The 22,707-nt window shown below is 34.0% G+C and overlaps 1 protein-coding gene across 1 annotated transcript; it reads left to right on the top strand.

Annotated features, from left to right (window-relative positions):
- Window positions 1–11,067: 11,067 nt before the first annotated feature.
- tank (TRAF family member-associated NFKB activator) lies at window positions 11,068–22,405 on the top strand. Its single transcript, XM_087804478.1, has 8 exons — window positions 11,068–11,236; window positions 14,874–15,015; window positions 15,088–15,196; window positions 15,276–15,337; window positions 16,628–16,680; window positions 16,758–16,876; window positions 17,642–18,087; window positions 22,034–22,405. Exons 2-8 carry the CDS (start codon window positions 14,917–14,919, stop codon window positions 22,229–22,231), a joined length of 1,086 nt encoding a protein of 361 aa, XP_087660604.1. The 5' UTR covers window positions 11,068–11,236; window positions 14,874–14,916; the 3' UTR covers window positions 22,232–22,405.
- The last annotated feature ends 302 nt before the right edge of the window (window positions 22,406–22,707 follow it).

Genomic DNA, 22,707 nt, shown 5'->3' with positions numbered 1-22,707 from the left:
AAATTCAGAATCTGTGAATGCATCCACTGTTTTACTGAAGATACTTGGAATTAGACTGTTTTAGAAAGTCAACCATGAATCATCAGCACAAGACTCAAGAGTGAATCAAGGTGCAGAGGTTGACTTTGGGACATTTCAGCTTCGTCCCCGACGCCTTTTGTGTTTATTTCTTCGGCTGCTGCTGTTAAAGAATGTTTGTTTTACTACAAAAATACAAGGGGTTGAACTATTGCTTTGAGAAGCAAGATGTGTTTGATGAATCTTTTTACAATTCTTTGAAGTGAATAAAGCAAAAAACAAAAAATCATATTAATATATGAGGATATATTTTGTATCCAACAACATATTTTGATTATATTTATTAAATATACTGATACAGTTTTCAATAGAGGAGTGAGTGGTTCTATTGCAATTGATTTAAACACTGAAACGATCTCCACCAAACTGGTTGTTTGGACGATGGGAATCCTACAAGAGGAACTCTAGTGCAACAACGTTTGGCATCTTCCGGGTGTTTTTTTTCTGCAGGAAGGGCGTGCCACGGAGACCCTCGACACCCTGCGTAGATTGTTAACCTTGTTGCGTTTGGTGTTTGCTCTGGTATCCCGAGAGAGATAAAGGATTTGTCCAGGGAGGAGGAAGCCTTTTTTTTATGACAGAAAGTCCCACACGCACCAGCTATACAAAGACGGCGACAAAAACGTTCCAAGATTCATCAGCTTTTTTGTAATTCGAGGCGAAAAACACGCATTCTTAACGTCATAAACGTTAAGCAAGGGAGTGAAAAACGCTGCTTGTATTCTAATGGTGGAGGTTTATTCTTCACCAGCTCTCCTGAAACATGATCCATGTGTTCCCCTGCATTCCTCCCCCTCCCCGGCATGCCAGAGTCCTCGACTTGCCCTCTATCTGATCTTGCATTTCTGCAGCAGACCTACAGCAGACTGTTTATTTTTCTAGACGTGTAGGAAACAAGGAGGCACCCGTCACTGTCCAGAGATCCACTGCTGAGCCGAACCTACATGTGCTCCGAACGTCTCTTTTTTCGCCTCGGCTTTTGTTCTATTTTCACTCTCATTGAATTACATTTATTTCTAGGGAAATATCTAATGTGTTGCAAGTGGGTTGAGATTATTGAAGATCACTATTTGAAAATGACATGTGACCTGAAACATGTCTGTTCCTACATTATCCTAAAAAGAAATGACCTCAGATGTCCCTGAAGATCATTCATATCTCTCAAGACATCTTTGCTTAAATCAATGTCCTTGACTTTTATGATCCTCACACCGTCAATCTTCTCATCCGATCACTTTTATCATCTTTGTTTCTGTCTTTTGAAAGTGTTTAGCTTGGATGTAGTATCTCAACTCAATGAAAATAAACACTAAAAAGGAGTATTCATTATTATTTATAATATGTCAATTAAAGCAACAGCTCAACTCAGAACCTTGTAAATTAATCTGCCCTTTTGAGAGTTTCCTATAGTTTAATTTAAGTTAGTTATATAAGAAGGTAAGTAAGTAAGTAATTTATATTTGTAGAGCGGCCAAGATAACACAGAGAACAACAAAGGTGTCTCAGTAAAACTACTAAAAAATATAATAATATTATATGGGGTTGTTTGATCAACGGTTTTAAACTCAAACAAACGTTTAACAGATCAAACAAGGGAGGGCAGATTTCTGCCAAGCATCTCATTCACACCCATTTTTATTTATTTAAAAGTTTAATAGTAGGAAGTACAATGGGACGGCAGGTTGCAGTTTGGTTCCAGTACTCACTTGGACAACATACTGCACAAAAGAGCAGTAAAACAAGCTTTTTTTGAAACAAATGTGTGAAATTCTTCCAGTACATTGTGGACCCTGATGGTAGTTCCAAACAACGCAAATTGTTAATGGTCTTTTTTACGTTATTTTTGGTGTAATCGTCTGGAAAATTGTCCCTGAAAACTTTGGTTTAACCAGTTTATAACATGAAGATTCTAGGGTTTGGATTCAAAATCTTGTAGGCCACATGACGGTGGGCCCGGATTTGGCCTGGGGCCTCGAGTTTTTACTCATGTGAACCAAATAAATAATTTTGTATTCATTTAATTGTATTATGACCTTACCGAAACCCAAGTTTTTTTTTAACTGCTAGTTTTCCAGGAATTGTTATTTCTAGATTGTAAACAGTTTATCATTCTTGCCACAAGGAAAGATAATATCATTCCTGAAGTTTCCCGTGTTTTTTTATATTTATTCACGTGTAATTGAAAGCTGAAGCAGCTTTGTTTAGAACAAAATGGATAACTGAAAGAATTATTCATAATAATTAAATTTACGAACGAGATGATGGTTGTTGTTCATGTCATGCTTGTTTACAATCATCTGTGCCTTCATTTACGAGTCAAAAACAAAAGCAGAAAGAGGGGATTACTTCAAAAAGGACAAGTAGAAAGCGAGGTGAGCTAGACAATGTCGTGTGAAAGTGCCAAACCGTTGTTTATTGGCACGTTCTGCAGAACAACAGCAGTTCCACTCAAATCGTCGTAAATCTCCAGTTCAAAGCAGCCACGAGAAGTATGTGGAGCCCCGGACACGGGCGGCTGCTCACCTCCCCGCAGGAATTCTTGAGGGTTTTTTTTTATCTGAATTGGGGCCGTTTGCGGTGATCTGGGTATGTAGATTCTCCTCGGTGTGAGGAGGTCAGAGGAATTCGAGAAGGGCTGGAGGTGGCAACCTTTGCGGCCGCAGTGTGCGGAAAAAGACCCTTTGGGGAGTCGGACCGAGTCTTATGAAGGTCGGAAAATGTGGCTGTACGTGAGAAACAAGTTTGAACGATAGTTGTTTATGTTTCAATAAAGTTTATATGAATTGAAATAATTCATTTTTTATTTACAACCAACACACTAATATTCACGTTGTTTGAAATTTATGCGTTAAACTTACGGCCGCTAGATGGCAGCATTCATTATGACCTCCACTGCCTAACAAGCAATGCAATCTCGCAATAGGAATGACTGAGGACAAGAGGATACAGTCGACTCCAGCAGCTTTTAAAGATGATGTGTGGTCATATTTTGGTTTAAAAACAAATTAAAACAGTTCCGACAAGAATCATGTGGTCTGTAAATTCTGCAACACCAGAGTCAAGTACTCGAAAATACTACAAATATATCCCAATAAATCGTATTGTTGACCGTCTATCGTAGTGCGCATCGTATCACCAGATTTTTGCAAATATATACCCTTAGAGTGCAATAGGTGTTGCAAAGTAGTCAGGAGTTTATGAAGGCACTCTGGTTTTCTTCTGACAGTCCCAAAACAGCAGCCGTATTCTGGCTAAAAATTTTCCAGGATGTCCTCTTCCTCTCACCCCGAATAGCTGGGAGTAAAGTCACATGGCCTAGAAGTAAAAGAGTTACACATACTCCTAAAGTAAAAAATATTTTAACCTCTTACAAACATCATACCGTAAGAATGACTTGATGGGCAGCGTCTGGCCCTCAAGAAATGGATTGGACACATGTGAGTATTGATCCTCAAACAGTCAATCAGGATATCAGACCCTTGGGTTTGATGCCACAGTTCAAATATTGGGGCAAAATCAATGGCAAAAAGCCTTGAAGAGTCATTAACATGTAGATGAAAAACAGACCGCAAGAAATCGTTGAACCTACTCCTCTCTGATCATTGAACATAAAGCAATAGTCAATTGATGTGTAACCTCTGAAGAGTTTATAAGCATCAGTGCCTGAAAGTCAAAGCTTTAAGTTTGCAGTAAACTATTGTTAGTTAACTATTGTTCTTTAATGAATAACTCCAGAAAAATTGACGAAAGAACACGTAAGCAAAATGATGAGTAGTTGAGCTAAGTCATCCAAGACTCAGAGTAGATGGGTAGTTGAGCTAAGTCATCCAAGACTCAGAGTAGATGGGTAGTTGAGCTAAGTCATCCAAGACTCAGAGTATATGGTAGTTGAGCTAAGTCATCCAAGACTCAGAGTAGATGGGTAGTTGAGCTAAGTCATCCAAGACTCAGGGTATATGGGTAGTTGAGCTAAGTCATCCAAGACTCAGAGTAGATGGGTAGTTGAGCTAAGTCATCCAAGACTCAGAGTAGATGGACAGTTGAGCTAAGTCATCCAAGACTCAGGGTATATGGGTAGTTGAGCTAAGTCATCCAAGACTCAGAGTAGATGGATAGTTGAGCTAAGTCATCCAAGACTCAGAGTATATGGTAGTTGAGCTAAGTCATCCAAGACTCAGAGTAGATGGGTAGTTGAGCTAAGTCATCCAAGACTCAGGGTATATGGGTAGTTGAGCTAAGTCATCCAAGACTCAGAGTAGATGGGTAGTTGAGCTAAGTCATCCAAGACTCAGAGTAGATGGGTAGTTGAGCTAAGTCATCCAAGACTCAGAGTAGATGGACAGTTGAGCTAAGTCATCCAAGACTCAGGGTATATGGGTAGTTGAGCTAAGTCATCCAAGACTCAGAGTAGATGGATAGTTGAGCTAAGTCATCCAAGACTCAGAGTATATGGTAGTTGAGCTAAGTCATCCAAGACTCAGGGTATATGGGTAGTTGAGCTAAGTCATCCAAGACTCAGAGTAGATGGATAGTTGAGCTAAGTCATCCAAGACTCAGAGTAGATGGACAGTTGAGCTAAGTCATCCAAGACTCAGGGTATATGGGTAGTTGAGCTAAGTCATCCAAGACTCAGAGTAGATGGATAGTTGAGCTAAGTCATCCAAGACTCAGAGTAGATGGACAGTTGAGCTAAGTCATCCAAGACTCAGGGTATATGGGTAGTTGAGCTAAGTCATCCAAGACTCAGAGTAGATGGATAGTTGAGCTAAGTCATCCAAGACTCAGAGTATATGGTAGTTGAGCTAAGTCATCCAAGACTCAGAGTAGATGGGTAGTTGAGCTAAGTCATCCAAGACTCAGAGTAGATGGGTAGTTGAGCTAAGTCATCCAAGACCCATTGTATAGCTGACTAGGTAACTAGCCAATATAAGAGTTTTTTTTTTTTTTAATTAATATTTTACTTTCGAAGGTTGTCAGTCAGGCCGTTAGTCAAAGGAGATCAAGGACAATATTTTACCACACACGGGTCATGGTCTATTAGTTCTCTTTAAATACAACAGGAACTGCATGAATTCCCTAAACTATCCTGGTTTGAAAAATGATGACCATATTCTTTCATGTAATGTTTCAAATTAGTTTAGCATAAACGATTATCTTACGTTGTGCCCTTCTATAAAAATTAATAAAAGATAAAACAACATGTAAAACTGAAGGAACCTCTGCTGAGATAAGACTTATTCTGCACGTTAGAGTCTCTGACATCTTGACTCAACTGTAACGTTGAACTATTAAATTGTATTTGCTTGCTTTCTTTCACAATACAAGTTGTCCAAATTCTTGAACAATTACTCTGAGCTGCCATCTACTGGTCACTGATAGAGATTCTTGAAGTGAACTTGAGTTAATAGTGATGGACTGAAGCCCAGAGCTTGATTCATAGCCTCAGACATCACATTACTTGAGATGCTCCACATAACTAGATGTAGGACGTCCTGGAATGTCTGAGGTTTTATCATTATTTTTTGCTAAGAAATTCCACATTTTAATGTAGCAACTTACATTTTTTGATGCTAATGCTAGCCTGGACATTTGCAAACTGCGGTCATGAGGTCAACGAATATTTTATCAGACAGATCATGTAGGAACTCATTTTATTTTCTGTTTACTTGCATTATTTACTACCAGTTTATCTCAAAAAATAACTACATAGGCTTTTGTTTCACAGCTTTTATTCTCCATTTTTGAGAGTATTTAATTATTGTCAAAAGTATATACATGAATATTAAAAAGATAAAGTAAGTGCTTTTATGTCAGATAGAAAGTTACATAAATACATTAACATTATAATTTCACTGCATTATTCTTGAGTTTCTTGGATTTGTTTTGGTCATTTTTTATTTTGTGTTTCTATTCATGGATATATTTAGATGTTTTATTCCTTTATTGTTTGTTTCATGGCCCCTCGCAACAGTTACTGTATCAAATGTGGCCCCTGGCAAATTTAAAATGTAATCGCTAGCCTATAATATGCTTTGCTAAATTATAACAAAGTATATAATGTTGGGGGTTGGCTAAGCTAAGCTATACTTTAGTTTAATAGTTTGCATTATGCCATATTACTAAAGTTCTATACCATAAATGCATGACTCCATCACTAGCTTGCTTCAGGATATTGCAAAATATTACAATTTTCAAGAAGTTTAAAAATAGAGGCTGACTAATGCGTATTGACTAACATTGTAACCCAAGTTGAACAGTTAAACTCTTAAACTTAAAAAAAAACATATATTCACGTCTTATCATTTGCACCAGTTTACAGATTATTATTAATTTATATATACTAAATATGCTTTGAATTACAATCCATGATCCGAAAATCTTCAACGTACAATTACACATATTTAAATTGTAATTAAACTATTATTAGACATTTTTAAACCAGCATAGATTAAAACAGATATTACTTATTTCTGTCATTCTTTCAGAATTCTATGTCACTGAAATTTGTTATATCCTTGTTATTTTGCAATGTGAAAAAATACTTTTTTTTCTTGTCATATGATAGTTATTATCGTTAATATTATTACTATTATTACTATTATTTGCATTATTAAAATCACACCAAAGTCCTTTAGTATCTTTAGTTAGTTTAGTTGAATTGTCATCTAAGAACTTGACTCCAGGTTTCACTTCCTCAGAAGCTGTACCGGTAAAGAGTACTATAAAGAGTAATTCATTTGCTTGGAAACTACAAAAGGAGTTGAGTAAAAGTTTTGCTGCAGACTACCTGGCTCTCCAGGTGAACCCCCTCCACATCCATCCTACTTGTGGCGCTTGTATCAGCAACGGAAACCCTAAAAAAAAATGTAAAAAAATTAAAACTATCTAAAAAACATCAATATATTGGTATAAAGTTCAAGTTTAGTTATTTTTATTGTCAAATATGAATGTATCGAGACATACAGCATAAATGAAATTGTGGTCCTCTCTGACCCACGATTCAAACATGAATACGGTTGAAAAAACATGAATACGTTTGAAAAAACATGAATACGGTTGAAAAAAACATGAATATGGTTGAAAAAACATGAATACAGTTGAAAAAAACATGAATATGGTTGAAAAAACATGAATAAGGTTGAAAAAACATGAATACGGTTGAAAAAAACATGAATATGGTTGAAAAAACATGAATAAGGTTGAAAAAACATGAATACGGTTGAAAAAACATGAATACGGTTGAAAAAAACATGAATATGGTTGAAAAAACATGAATACGGTTGAAAAAAACATGAATATGGTTGAAAAAACATGAATAAGGTTGAAAAAACATGAATACGGTTGAAAAAACATGAATACGGTTGAAAAAAACATGAATACGTTTGAAAAAACATGAATACGGTTGAAAAAAACATAAATACGGTTTTAAAAACATGAATACGGTTGAAAAAACATGAGTACGGTAAAAAACAAATCAAATGTGGCCCCTGGCAAATTTAAAATGTAATCACTAGCCTATAATATGCTTTGCTAAATTATAACAAAGTATATAATGTTGGGGGTTGGAAACGGTTTTCTAAGCTAAGCTATACATTAATAGTTTAATAGTTTGCATTATGCCATATTACTAAAGTTCTATACCATAAATGCATGACTCCATCACTAGCTTGCTTCAGGATATTGCAAAATATTACAATTTTCAAGAAGTTTAAAAATAGAGGCTGACTAATGCGTATTGACTAACATTGTAACCCAAGTTGAACAGTTAAACTCTTAAACTTAAAAAAAAACATATATTCACGTCTTATCATTTGCACCAGTTTACAGATTATTATTAATTTATATATACTAAATATGCTTTGAATTACAATCCATGATCCGAAAATCTTCAACGTACAATTACACATATTTAAACTGTAATTAAACTATTATTAGACATTTTTAAACCAGCATAGATTAAAACAGTTATTACTTATTTCTGCCATTCTTTCAGAATTCTATGTCACTGAAATTTGTTATATCCTTGTTATTTTGCAATGTGAAAAAATACTTTTTTTTCTTGTCATACATAGTTATTATCGTTAATATTATTACTATTATTACTATTATTTGCATTATTAAAATCACACCAAAGTCCTTTAGTATCTTTAGTTAGTTTAGTTGAATTGTCATCTAAGAACTTGACTCCAGGTTTCACTTCCTCAGAAGCTGTACCGGTAAAGAGTACTATAAAGAGTAATTAATTTGCTTGGAAACTACAAAAGGAGTTGAGTAAAAGTTTTGCTGCAGACTTCCTGGCTCTCCAGGTGAACCCCCTCCACATCCATCCTACTTGTGGCGCTTGTATCAGCAAAGGAAACCCTAAAAAAAAATGTAAAAAAATTAAAACTATCTAAAAAACATCAATATATTGGTATAAAGTTCAAGTTTAGTTATTTTTATTGTCAAATATGAATGTATCGAGACATACAGCATAAATGAAATTGTGGTCCTCTCTGACCCACGATTCAAACATGAATACGGTTGAAAAAACATGAATACGTTTGAAAAAACATGAATACGGTTGAAAAAAACATGAATATGGTTGAAAAAACATGAATACAGTTGAAAAAAACATGAATATGGTTGAAAAAACATGAATAAGGTTGAAAAAACATGAATACGGTTGAAAAAAACATGAATATGGTTGAAAAAACATGAATAAGGTTGAAAAAACATGAATACGGTTGAAAAAACATGAATACGGTTGAAAAAACATGAATACGGTTGAAAAAACATGAATACGGTTGAAAAAAACATGAATATGGTTGAAAAAACATGAATAAGGTTGAAAAAACATGAATACGGTTGAAAAAAACATGAATATGGTTGGAAAAAAAACATGCGGTTGTAAAAACATAAATACGGTTGAAAACATGAATACAGTTGAAAAAAACATGAAAACGGTTGAAAGAAAAACATGAATACGGTTGAAAAAACATGAATACGGTTAAAAAAAACATGTATTTGGTTAAAAAAAAACCATGAATACGGTTGAAAAAAAAACATGAATTTGGTTAAAAAAAAACATGAATTCGGTTAAAAAAAACAGGAATACGGTTGAAAAAAAAAACATGAATACGGTTAAAAAAAAACAGTAATTCGGTTGAAAAAAAACATGAATACGGTTAAAAAAAAACATGAATTCGGTTAAAAAAAAACAGTAATTCGGTTGAAAAAAAACATGAATACGGTTAAAAAAAACATGAATAGGGTTGAAAAAAAAACATGAATACGGTTAAAAAAAACATGAATACGATTGGAATAAAAACATGAATACGGTTGAAAAAAACATGTATTCTGTTAAAAAAAAACATGAATACGTTTGAAAAAAAAAGCATAAATACGGTTGAAAAAACATGAATACGGTTGAAAAAAAAACATGAATACGGTAAAAAAAAAACATGAATACGGTTGAAAAATACATGAATACGGTTGAAAAAACATAAATACGGTTGAAAAAACAATAAATACGGTTGAAAAAACAATAAATACGGTTCGAAAAACATGAATACGGTTGAAAAAAACCCAATAAATACGGTTGGAAAAACATGAATACGGTTGAAAAAACATGAATACGGTTGTAAAAACATAAATACGGTTGAAAAATACATGAATACGGTTGAAAAAACATGAATACGGTTGAAAAAACATCAATACGGTTGAAAAAACATGAATACGGTTGAAAGAAAAACATAAATACGGTTGTAAAAACATGAATACGGTTGAAAAAAACATGAATACGGTTGGAAAAAAAAACATGAATACGGTTGAAAAAACATGAATACGGTTGAAAAAACATGAATACGGTTGAAAAAAACATGAATACGGTTGATAAAACATGAATACGGTAAAAAACAAAACATGAATACGGTTGAAAATAAAACATGACTACTGTAAAAAAACAACATGAATACGGTTGTAAAAACATGAATACGGTTGAAAAAACATAAATACGGTTGAAAAAACATGAATACGGTTGTAAAAACATGAATACGGTTGAAAAACATGAATACGGTTGAAAAAACATGAATACGGTTGAAAAAACATGAATACGGTTGAAAAAACATGAATACGGTAAAAAACAAAACATGAATTTGGTTAAAAAAAACATGAATACGGTTGAAAAAAACATGAATACGGTTGAAAAAAACATGAATACGGTTGTAAAAACATGAATACGGTTGAAAAAACATAAATACGGTTGAAAAAACATGAATACGGTTGAAAAAATATGAATATGTTTGTAAAAAACATGAATACGGTTGAAAAAACATGAATACGGTTGAAAAAACATGAATACGGTTGAAAAAATATGAATATGTTTGTAAAAAACATGAATATGGTTGAAAAAAACATGAATATGGTTGAAAAAAAACATGAATACGGTTGAAAAAACATGAATACGATAAAAAAACAATGAATTCTGTTAAAAAAAATAAAAATAAATACAGTTGAAAAAAAAAACATGAATACGGTTAAAAAAAAAACATGAATTCGGTTAAGAAAAAACATGAATACAGTTGAGAAAACATAAATACAGTTGAAAAAACACAAATAGGGCTGAAAAAAAACATGAATACGGTTGAAAAAACATAAATAGGGTTGAAAAAAACATGAATACGGTTGAAGGACATTATTAAGACATTCAAGAAAATAAATAAAAATAAATAACTAACAAAATCAATTTAAAAAAAAACAACTAAAACTAGTCAAAACTAGACAAAATATAAACAAAAAAAAAGACGAACAAAGTAAATAAAAGTAACTAGTATTTCATAACTATGGGCAACATTTCACGTTTTAATCGTCTTTAAAGAGTGTATCGAGTCACTGACACTGCTGTCGGTCGCAGCCTCGGCGGTGAAGAGAGCCCTCGTGCAGGCTGCGATGCTGCGCGCTGATTGGCCGAGCGCGGCCGAAGGCGGAAGTGTCTGCAGCGCGGGGATTCCCCGAGGGAAGTTCCCAACTCCTCTAAAGTAGGCCATTAAACAACACTCGCCGCCATATCCTCGGAAAAAAAAACTCTTCTTTAACGCCTTGTCGCAGCGGAACGAGGCGAGACGCCGAGGTTTCGACACAAACTTCTTCTGAAGGGACGACGGTTTGACGAATGAAGGTAAGGAAGTTGATGGTTCGAATCCCCGGGAGCTCGCCATCATCACCTCGCTCGACTGGTGACTTTTATTTATTTATTTTTTAAAAACACAACTATTCCCGGTGAAGCTTCACTTTGTTTTGGTTCAACGATGCGTGAAGTTCGTTTCTTTAGCGTCACTTGGTAACGTATTGTCGCGGTGACGTCACTACCGTCGTGCCTGTGAGGTAACTTGTTAACTACACTTTAACTAATGTTTGCTTCACAAAAATACACTTTAAATCGATACTGAGTGCAACTTTGCTACAACAAAAACATGCAAATCTAATTTTAAAGTAAAGGGATCAATATATTAAAATATATAATAATAAATAATGCTAAAGAATAAATAGAATGTGTTAAACAATTTGTATTTCCAAAAATATCAATGGCATGTGATCATAGGAAACATAAAGAAGGGAAATACTATTTGTTGTTTAGTGATTTGTTCAATATAAAAAAAAAGCTTTTAAAATAAAATTCCCACAGAATATTTAAATATTTGTACAGATGTTTTAGAAATGCATGTCAAAAATGTGCTAATATTTGACTTGATCCCTGGAGGCCACTTTATTTAACTTAACTATTTTTCCATTTTCCGCCATTTGTTTGAGAGCGGAAGCGGCTGAACTCGAGTATGAGAAGTTCTATAAAATAAATAATTATTATTGTTATTATTAGTCGTAATATAGTTTTGAATGATATATTGCATCGACATATTAAATATCTGGCAGAGGAGCTAAAATGGAAATACAAAATAATTGATAATGATGTCAAACACCTCAGGTTTCAAGTGATGAGAAACATTATTTCCATTTAAATTGCAGAAGCAGCAAAAAGAAAACAATAAAAATAAAGATGAATAATAAAGACACGATGAATAATAGAAGACAAAAACAGTAATACTTATTACTTACTTACTTACAATTTCAAATAAAAAAAGAGGTACTTGAGATTCTCTGCTATCATAGTATGTTTAAAACAACAATGTAAATAATAATATTTGAAAATAATACAAATACTCTTCACTTAAATGCATTAAAATGTAGACTTGTTGCTCTGGTTCCATTAGGTCCAATGTTTTATGTCTAACAACAACAATAAATTCCCTTATAAAGATTATTAAAAGAAAATACAATGTAATATTCTAGTTATTACAAAGTATAGACAAAAATAGAAAGTACCTGAAAATGTACAAAAGAAAACAGTTTTTTCTTTTATGAATATTTCACAGTGAAACCCAACTACGTTATAAGTAGATTTTTCATCAATTCAAACACGCCAACGTTTTTTTTTAGACATTGTTTTTCAAGTGAACTTGAAAGAATACATTTATATTTGTTATTTCATAGCAAAATATGAAAGTATATTAAAATATCATGATTTATTGCAGTGTCAAGCTTTTTGTTAGGTTAAAACAAAGGGCTTTTCCAGTTTTAGAAACATTTATTTCGCCCATTTTAGGGTTGTTGGCTTGTTTGCAATATAGGAAAACACAAGCTTTGAAGCTGTGTGTTGCAAGAAGCAGAAAACTCTGTGTGTGTGTGTTGTGTGTGTGTTGTGTGTGGGTGTGGAATGAAGCGTCTGGCATGACCTGACTGAGAAACTAGAACAGTGCCGGAGAAAATCAATACTTTTTTTCTTTTTTTTTTTGGAACGATACATCCTCGATGATCCGACTCTTGATTCTGATTCACTCATTGACAGACGGGGTGGATGGAAACCTGTCGGAAAATCTTGGTACACAGTGTTCTTTTATCTCGTCACACCGGAAGAGACAGAATATACATTTACTGACAATTACATTCAGAACTTTGGCCACAAAAATAGGAAGTTGGCTATTCCCTGTCAAGATCAAATATGGAGTGAAACACAATTGACATCAGTGTTTCATGGTGTGAGAAAGTTAATCATTGTGTGTGTGTGTGTGTGTGAGGAAGGGCTGTAAACGTTTGTGTGAGAAAGACAATCATTGTGTCTAAATGTGTAGCAGAGAAACATCAGTGTAGGTGAGCAACATGTCCAGTTTTCTTTTTGGTTCTGAGGGACAGAATAGTAAACTTGTGAGTCAAAATATATGAATTATATATATATATATATATTAGAAGACGATTGTGTAAGCCTCTTTGTGAGTGAATATTGTTGTTAGTATTTTGCTTGTGTGAGAGAGAATCACCAGGTGTTGCTCATCGGAAAAGTAAGTGATATTTGAGAACATGTGACATAAAAACAAACAAAGTAAGAGTACCTGAGTATTCAAAATACTGCTGTAAAACAATTAAAAAAAAAGAAGTGAAAAATGAAGCGAGATTTGATGCATCAAGGAGATGATCAGTAGTCGGATATCTTTAAGAATCAAACTTTTTACGCGACAGAAATCCATCGATAAGTTAAAAAGAATCAACTTTCACATCCTTCCGTCAAACGAGTCTTTTTTAAAAAAGAGTTGTAAACCAGGAGGTAGAAGATGAAGTTGTTATCCTGTAGTTTAACACCGTTAGACTCTCTTGTTGGTATTAATAATCAAAACCCATGAAAAATGTTGTAGCCAAAAGTTTAGCTACAGTATAAACGGCTGTACTTGAACTGTGGTTCGTCATATTTAGCCTCGAAATACTAGGTGTGTCCACTTGGTTCTCTACTGATCAAAAGTGATTCACTAGTAATGATTGTAATCTTTCTTGAGGAATAAAGTCACGTACCTTCATAAATCACCTGCTCTTCGTGGATGTCTAGACAAGTTAACAGGCGGGAACAAACCAAATGTTAGGAAATTAATAATACAATGAATGTATTGTACATTATGGCTAATATGTACCGAATATTTTGATTAAATTAGGCTTAAAAGAAAAATAAACGTGTTTGAAAAACACTTTTTGGTATTTTTGTGTCATAAAACATTAGAAATGTTACATTAAATATCATTATAAAATAGCATACAAGAAATAAAAACCGGTTTACTACACAAATAGTTATTAATGAAATAATGAAATATGATTTTAGTTTTACTTACGATGAATACAACTACTCTATTGTAAATGAACAAAACTGGAATAACAAAATGAGGAAAAGAAGATTTTTAAATTTTAATTTAATGGAAACAAATGGTTAAATCTGTTAAAATTATAGGTTAGGTTAGGTTGGGTAGAACTTTTATTGATTTTTTTTATTGAAATTGTTTTGTTTTTTTTCCAACTAGCCACAGCAATACAGCAACTTTTCATAAATAATAAATAAAAATAAAATAAAATAAGAACATATATATTAGCAAGTGAGTGAATTTTGATATTTATGATTTAAGGCAAGATACATTTGCTGTGGTGGTGGTTATTCATCTTGGCCTGGAAGCAACACAAGGGATACCACAAACACTTTTGTTTTCGGGCCTTCGGGTCACCTTGAACCTGAGATAACACAAGGTATACCACAAACACATTTGTTTTCGGGCCTCTCAGTCACTTTAACCCAGAGATAACACAAGGGATACCACAAACACATTTGTTTTCGGGCCTTCGGGTCACCTTGACCCCTGAGATAACTCAAGGGATGATCTAGAAAACCATCAGATAACAAATAAGACAAAATATATTAGTGTTTTTAATCCAAACCTTGGCTGCAGGGCTCATGTCTTCTCCGTCAGTGATGACCGCGGACCCGACGGTATGGAGAGGAACATCGGAGACCAACTCAACAAAGCTTTCGAGGCGTATCGTCAGGTCTCCATCGAGAAGGATAACGCCAAGAAGGAGCTGCAGCAAATGGTAACCAGGTCCAATAAGAATGTTTAAGAAGAAAACTAGATTTTAAAGGCTGGGTTTGTTTCCGTCCTCCAGACCGAGTATTACGAACGATACACTCAGAAACTTCAAAAGCAGATTGAGGACCAGCAGCAGCTGATCTGTGTTCTTGAGGCTCAGTTGTTGGCAGCGAAGAAACCATCAGGTGAGCGACAGAGACACGAGTTCCACTGAATCCACAAGCTTTTTCTAAATGAAATCATTATTTATTACCGTTTCCCAAGACGAGATGCCCTGCAACCATCTGGCCGATGCAGCCGTCGCCTTCAAGAAGTCACAGTATCTGGTACGACTTTGTTGCTGCTTGAAGGTTGTTTGGAGGAGTTGACTTCTGAACTTTTTATTAATGACTAGTCACACAAATACAATGATTGATTAAAACTTTTGCGGCTCCAAATTCAGTCGTTCCTTCATCAATATACTGACAGAATATTCTTGTAGTTTTGGTTTTAATCCGTTTTAATTTGGACAAGAATTCAAATTAACAATTATTATTAATGTAGTAATGGTTTTGTTTTGTTGAAATATTAAATTTTTAATGTATATTTAACAAGGCATGCTTTTTTATTTCACAGGTTAAAATTATAATGTTCAATATTTGCAGTAATTTTAATTAATATATTCATATTTTCCTAAAATGTTGCATAAAATACACTTTTTTTTTCAACTACTTTCCCCAAAATGATAGAAAAACACTAGAAAAGAAAATGATTTATTTTCGCAAATGTTTGATTAATATTCCTTTATTTTTTCCAAATTTTTTACATTTTAATCCCTTGACAAATATACACAAATTATATTAGTAAATAAATTAAACATTAAAAAATATTAACGAAAACAATATTAAAATACAATAATTATAGAAAAAGAAATTAATTAGAATCAGAAAACCTGGAAAAAACAGTTTAGTGATATTACAGAATAAAAGCATGAGTTAATACGAATGAAAAAATGTATAGAATAAAACGCATTAAAGTTAAATAAGATACATTTCAAAGAAGTTTTATAAAAACACTAATTTATAAAAAATGAAACAAAATGCATTGAATGAAATGATGATCATGATCCGGACTAAACTGGTTCTTGACCCAGGATTAATAAAACAAAAATGAAAGCGTTTAAAAACATTTAAATAATGAAGAAAATAATGATAAATACACAACAACAATAAATATTAGTACAAAACAATAAAAAACTCGCTTCAATATTTAAAAAAAATTCAAACAGTTGGTTGTATCAAGTTATAAAAACAACTTGTTAATTAGTTGATTTTAATCTGGAACCAGTTTTTAATGTTTGTCGATCATTATTGATATGAGCGTTAAATTATGTTTTTTACAGTCACGCAACATCTGTAACAAAAGTTGTGGAGCAGCGACCTCTGCTGGACGACATATGTACAAGCATTGACGTTTCCTCTGCTTAAAACCGTCCTAAATAATCCTCACATTATCAAAAATACAAATTATTTTTAAAAGGTAGATTATTTAATAGTTTATTTTCACCCTTTTTCATTAAGCAAAAAATATTTGTAGCCACGAACGAATGACTCAAATGTATTCTCTGATTCCTCCAGGCGGCAATTCCAGTTGCTCCTGCCGCGCCGACAGTCAACAGCAACATTAAATAGTAGGTTTCTCTGCGTGATCATCAAGTAAAGCGTCTAAAAATGCATGTTTGTTTAACATCTCCTCGTCGTGCGTCAGTCAGGACACGCTGGAGGCTTTCGAAGCCATTCAAGGGAAATTCCCGCAGATTCAGTTTCTGTCTCGACGGCAAAAAGATCTCTTGAAGAAATTCCACGGGAGAAATGAAACCTCCAACGGTAACGTTGAGCTTTGTTCAAAACATGTGCTTTTAGAGGTGGATGTGGTTTAGGAATTTGATTGTCTGGGGAAAAAATCAGTGAAAGAAGCAAAATATATGGAGAGTGAAACTCAAGATTTTGTCTTTATGTAATTTTCTTAGTATGTAGTTATATTTGATCGTACAAAACTGTTTTTTGGAAAAAGTAAGGTTCAGAAAAATTTTACATCGATATCCAGCCCTCGTATTAACACACTTTTAAATTTTATTTTGTATAAAAAACATTGTAAATAGATAATAAATACAATTTTTTCTTAAACAAATCGAGTTTTACTTATTTTTAATATTGAAAAGGTCATAACTGGGTTAATAGTTTCGATTTTTTGAAAGATCTTTTCATTTTTATTCTCTAATGTAAAGATGAATTGATAAAAAACCCAAAATGAATTAGTAATAAAAATCAATTAGAATCAAAACTATTTATTTTTAGAGAAGTTTGACAAATTTATTCATCATTTAAAAATAATAAAAACATTTATAATTTCATTTTTATATACGTTTTTTTGTGTTCATTTCAGCATAAAAGTAGGTGTTGCTGTGAGACATGAACTAAATATATTTAGTTAATGTGTAAAATGCTTTAAATATGTACAAAATATTAGCATGAATTTTTATACTTTATTTTTATATTTTTATATTACATTTCTATACATTATATCAAGGTTGTCCTGCAAAAATATCTGAGCTTTTATTTATCTCCCCATCACTTCTTGTTTCCCGACAGATCAGCGCTTCTCGATGCCCATCCAGTGCACGGACCGCACCGCCGAGCCCGAGACGCCATTCGCGGCGGCGCTGAGGTCGGCGGCGGTGGCGGCGGCGGCGGCGGACGTGCCTCTCCCGCCCACGTCCCTGGCGTCCCGCGGCGCCAGCCCACCCGACCACCGGGACCTGGTGGAGTCCCTCACAAAACTCAGCGTCAAATTCCCGCCGGACGAGGACAGCGAGTACGACTTCCTGAACAGCGCCCCGGAGCGCAACATGGGCCTGAGCGTGACGGCGAGGATGCCTCGGGCGCTCGACGCCGCCGCCGCGGGGACGGTGGAGGGCGAGATGGAGGAGGAGGAGGAGGAGCCCGTGGAACTGGCGGTGCCTTTTGTCTTCCCCGCATTCCCCTCCTACTCCACGTCGCCCTCGCTCTCCCAGGAGAGTGTGAGAGGACCCCAGCAGGTGAGAATCACACACACGTCTGATGGAAACGAGTAGCAAATTATCGGCTTGTGATTGGTCTCTTACTCCAGGAGTGCGACCGCGGCGGCGCTTCCCAAAAAGATATGTAATGTTAACCGGAGGCAACAAAAAAATCGACTTTCTTTACTATATTAAGGTTATTAGATGAATTTAAAAACATGGCTAAATGATCGAAAGTATGGACCTGTGACCTCATAAGTGGAAGAAAAAAATGAATCTAGTAACCCTTGAGCAAGGCAGGAACGACAAAAATCTATTTTTTTTACAACAATAAAAGTGCTAAAAAAATGTAGATTATTGACGTTTCACAGTAAATTTGTGTGGTTTTACATGAAAATAATCAACATTTATTTAGTTTAAAAATCATATATTTCAGACCAAGAACCAAATTTAATTATTCCAAAAAAATTGTTTTAACATGTGAAATGATTAATTCAACCATTCAATATATTTGTGGCACTGATTTGAACATAAGAAAAAGATTATTATATAAGTTACAATGTTTGTTTTAAATGAACTTCCGACTACCTTTTATTTTTTACATTTTTATTCTGGAAAATTTTCATATTATTTTGATTTCGTTCTTCGCTCTTATATTTTAGGGACTTTTTGTTGGCTTTTTTTCCTCATTTCAGTTCATATTGCAGTTGTAAATATATCTATTTTATGTGTAAATGTATCTTTATTAACCCTTGAGCAAGGCAGGGACTACAAAAAACAATTTTTAAAAGAATTTGGGGAAATCAAAACACACAAAAAAGACGTAAATAATTTGACTAGTGACGTTTTACGGTAAATTTGTGCAATTTTACATGAAAATAATCAACAATTATTTAGTTTAAAAATCACATATTTTGATTTTTCTGATCAGAACAGGAACCAATTTGAATTATTAAAAAAGTTTTAACATGTGAAATGTTTGATTCAACCATTCAATATATTCGTGGCACTAATTTACTTCCTATACTCTATACACTGATGGTCAATACATCAACTTAAGATGAGTCCAGACATTTTTTTGTTCACGAGTGAGGGGACTCTAACCATATTTATACACAAAACTTCATTATTAGGATATACTCCTCGCAGTTAAGGAGGAAAATGTATTGTATATTGTAAGTTGTGTATTTCTGACATGAATAAATATTTTATAAATATATATATTTTTTAAAGAAATCATCCCTTAACAGAAGAAAAATATAATTTTCTAAGTTACAATGTTTGTTTTAAATGAAAATAATTCTGGAACTTTTTCTTGCTCTTATATTTTAGGGACTTTTTGTTGGCTTTTTTTTCCCCTTATTTCAGTTCATATTGCAGTTGTAAATGTATATATTTTATGTGTAAATTTATCTTTATTAACCCTTTAGAAAGGCAGGGACTACAAAAATCTGTTTTTTAAAGAATTTGGGAAAATCAAAACACACAAAAAAGACGTAAATAATTTGACTAGTGACATTTTACGGTAAATTTGTGCAATTTTACATGAAAATAATCAACATGTATTTGGTTTGAAGTCACATATTTAGATTTTTCTGATCTAACCATAGTTGTACACTTAAAAACTTCATTATTAGAATATACTCCTCACAGTTAAGGAGTATGTGTTGATCATTGTAAATTTTGTATTTCTGACATGAATAAATATATTATAAATATATATTTTTTGGAGAAAAAAATCATCCCTAAACCGAAGAAAAATATTATTTTCTAAGTTACAATGTTTGTTTTAAATGAACCCGCGACTACCTTTTATTTTTTACATTTTTATTCTGGAACATTTTCATATTATTTTGATCTTTTTGTTTACTTTTTTCCTCATTTCAGTTCATATTGCAGTTGAAAATATAGCTATTTTATTGTGTAAATGTATCTACATTAACCCTTGAGCAAGGCAGGGACTACAAAAGTATATTTGTAAAAGAATTAAGGAAAATCAAAACACACAAATAAGATGTAAATAATTTGATTAGTGACGGCGATTCGACTAATTTGTGCAATTTTACATGAAAATAATAAACATTTATTTGGTTTAAAGTCACATATTTTGATGGTTCTGATCAGGACAGGAACAGGATCTGAACAAAAGTATTAAATTCTGCTTTTTAATAGACATTTTTCACACGTAACTTCCTCGTGGTGCGTTCAAGTGCTCAACATCCATCAGTGACGCTGCTCCGCGGCACCATGAGGCAAATGACAATAAACACAGCGGGTTGGTTCGCCCTCGCATCTCAAACTTAAGAGAGATGTTTGTACTCTTGCGTCAGGTGTGAGCCGGAGCTTCCCTCCGTCACGAGGACTCACTGCTGGCCTCTGAGGCGACACCGCTGCAGCGACTGCTGTTGTTTGTGCTAAACGAAGGAGGCTTCGCTTCAATTTGGCATATTTGAGAACGTGTGAACCAGATGGAAGCGGCGACACTGTCAGAATCTGCTGACACGGCTCCACGCGTCGCTAATTTGAGATTGTTGGATGATAAATATGGATAAAAAGGATGTTACCTGACTTGACGATTTGCAAAATAGTGAATCTATTTTGAGGATTTTATTGGTGTAATTGTGTAATAGATTTCATATCGTAGGAGAGGTGGTTACATGATGTTTACTTCATTTTGCAGTATTTTAACGTATAGTTTAACGTAAACTATTTATGTTATACACATAAGCTCCATTATTAGAGACTAGTGCGAAGGTTGATGGTTAAATATCCTTAAGAAGAAGACTTTAAATTACCCCCCTAAAAGTATTGTTTTAAATAAATGCGACAAATAATGACATTATAGTGATTTTATTTTATTTATATATTAGTTCATTCTATATACTTCTTATTTGAATAATCTCTATTTAATGTGAGGCGTGTATTGACAAGAATCTAGTGACTCGATTCATATCACGATACAGGGTTGACGACATGATATATTGTGTTACTGTAGGAACAAGGATATATTTGTAGTATTGTCCAGTACTTGACTCTGGTGTTGCAGAATTTACAGACCACATGACTCTTGACGAAGTCGTAACTGCTTTTGTTTTGAAACCAAAATATGTCCAAACATCAGCTTTAAAAGCTGCTGGAGTCGACTGTATCCTCTCATCCTCAGTCATCATCAAATCTTGCAGGATTGTATTGCTCAACTGTGGAGGACGTAATGACTGCTGCCACCTAGTGGCCGAGAAGTTTAATTTCAACATAAAAATGACCGAAGGATTATATTTTAATTTAAATTATGATTTTTTTTTTTTTTTTACACACTTTATTGAACTATAAACCATACAATTAATATTAAAAACATTAAATTAAAAACATTTGACAAAATTGAAAGTGCTGTCGCATATCAATATATCTATATAATATACGTTGTATTATTTCGAACACCCATACTATTTGAATGAATCAATATTGAATGATTTTATATTTTGTTGAGTATGTCATATCTGGGTCAAATAGTTAAGACCAAAAAATAGGAAAATTATTATTTTGTGATGGATTTTCGATTTAATTTTTGGATGAAAAAAAAAAAAATATTACTACTAAATAATTAACAGATAAAATGGTAAATAAATGACAAAAAAATACTAATATTTCCCAGGTCTGGTCTAAAGCAATCTTATTAGTAGTATTAGTATAGTATTAATCTTTTATCCATCGTTGCCAACACATAATGTAACACCAGCATGTAAATTGATGGTATAGAGGCCGAAATATATCCCAGCTACCTGGGGCAAGACGCGGGACAATCACCTGTAGCAGGTCACCTGTCCATCACTTAAAGATGCTGACAGAGACTCTACATTAAGAATCTTAAATTAACTTAAGTAAGGAAGAAGATACACATGTTAAAAGAGTGCAACAAAATGACCACACGTGCATGATTCCATTCTAGCTCATCTCCAGATGAACATCTTTTGTTTTCCCCCTGCAGCCGCTCTGGAGTCCCAAACCCTGTCACGGCGCTGACGTGGAGACGGAGTCGTCGCCGCCGTCCTCGTCGTCTTCGTCGCCGCTGCAGAGCGTGAGCAGCCCGGACAAGTGTGCGTTCTGTCACGCCGTGGTGCCTCAGGAGTGCATGAACAGCCACCTGTACTCGCACTTCTCTCCGAAGAGTGAGGCGGATATATGACTGGTGTGGCGCTTCACACTCAACACTGCATTGACACTTGAATCAGTTTATTTAATGTAAAGAGTTGATGGTACAACCACTGCCCCCCTCCAACCCCCCCGCTCTATTTTTCTAATCTCACACTTATGGTCTGACAGCTGCGAGTGACAATTGTTGATAAATAAAGATATTTACTCCAGTTTTCACATATTCACACTGACTTTTCGCTCTTCCTGCTTTTTGAGTCCGACGTTCACTCACTTTTCAAATAATCCATCGTTGCTCTGTATTTAAGAAGCACTTTTCATCGTAGTATGATCAAGAAAAGAAGGATAAACAGCTGGAACTCATTATTTAAAGACTGATAAACCCCAAATGTCAATCATATACAGTGTATAAATATCAGTATTGAAAGTAAGCATTTAATTAAACTCCCAATTAATTAATTACCAATAAAATATAATTTGAAAAAATGATTCAAAAGCTGTAATAAAAAC

The sequence above is a fragment of the Callionymus lyra genome, chromosome 12 (assembly GCF_982586985.1).
Source record: "Callionymus lyra chromosome 12, fCalLyr1.hap1.1, whole genome shotgun sequence".
In the NCBI taxonomy this organism is placed as follows: domain Eukaryota; kingdom Metazoa; phylum Chordata; class Actinopteri; order Syngnathiformes; family Callionymidae; genus Callionymus; species Callionymus lyra.
The sequence above is the reverse complement of the archived record's forward strand: the minus strand, read 5'-3'. Positions and strand labels throughout refer to the sequence as shown.

What these genes read in the sequence shown, in the direction of transcription:
- tank (XM_087804478.1), top strand. Translation starts at nt 14,917, where the DNA reads ATGGAGAGGAACATCGGAGACCAACTCAACAAAGCTTTCGAGGCGTAT. An exon ending in GGCAGCGAAGAAACCATCAG is followed by an intron (nt 15,197 to 15,275) that starts GTGAGCGACAGA and finishes CCGTTTCCCAAG; the next exon opens with ACGAGATGCCCTGCAACCAT. An exon ending in GAGAAATGAAACCTCCAACG is followed by an intron (nt 16,877 to 17,641) that starts GTAACGTTGAGC and finishes GTTTCCCGACAG; the next exon opens with ATCAGCGCTTCTCGATGCCC.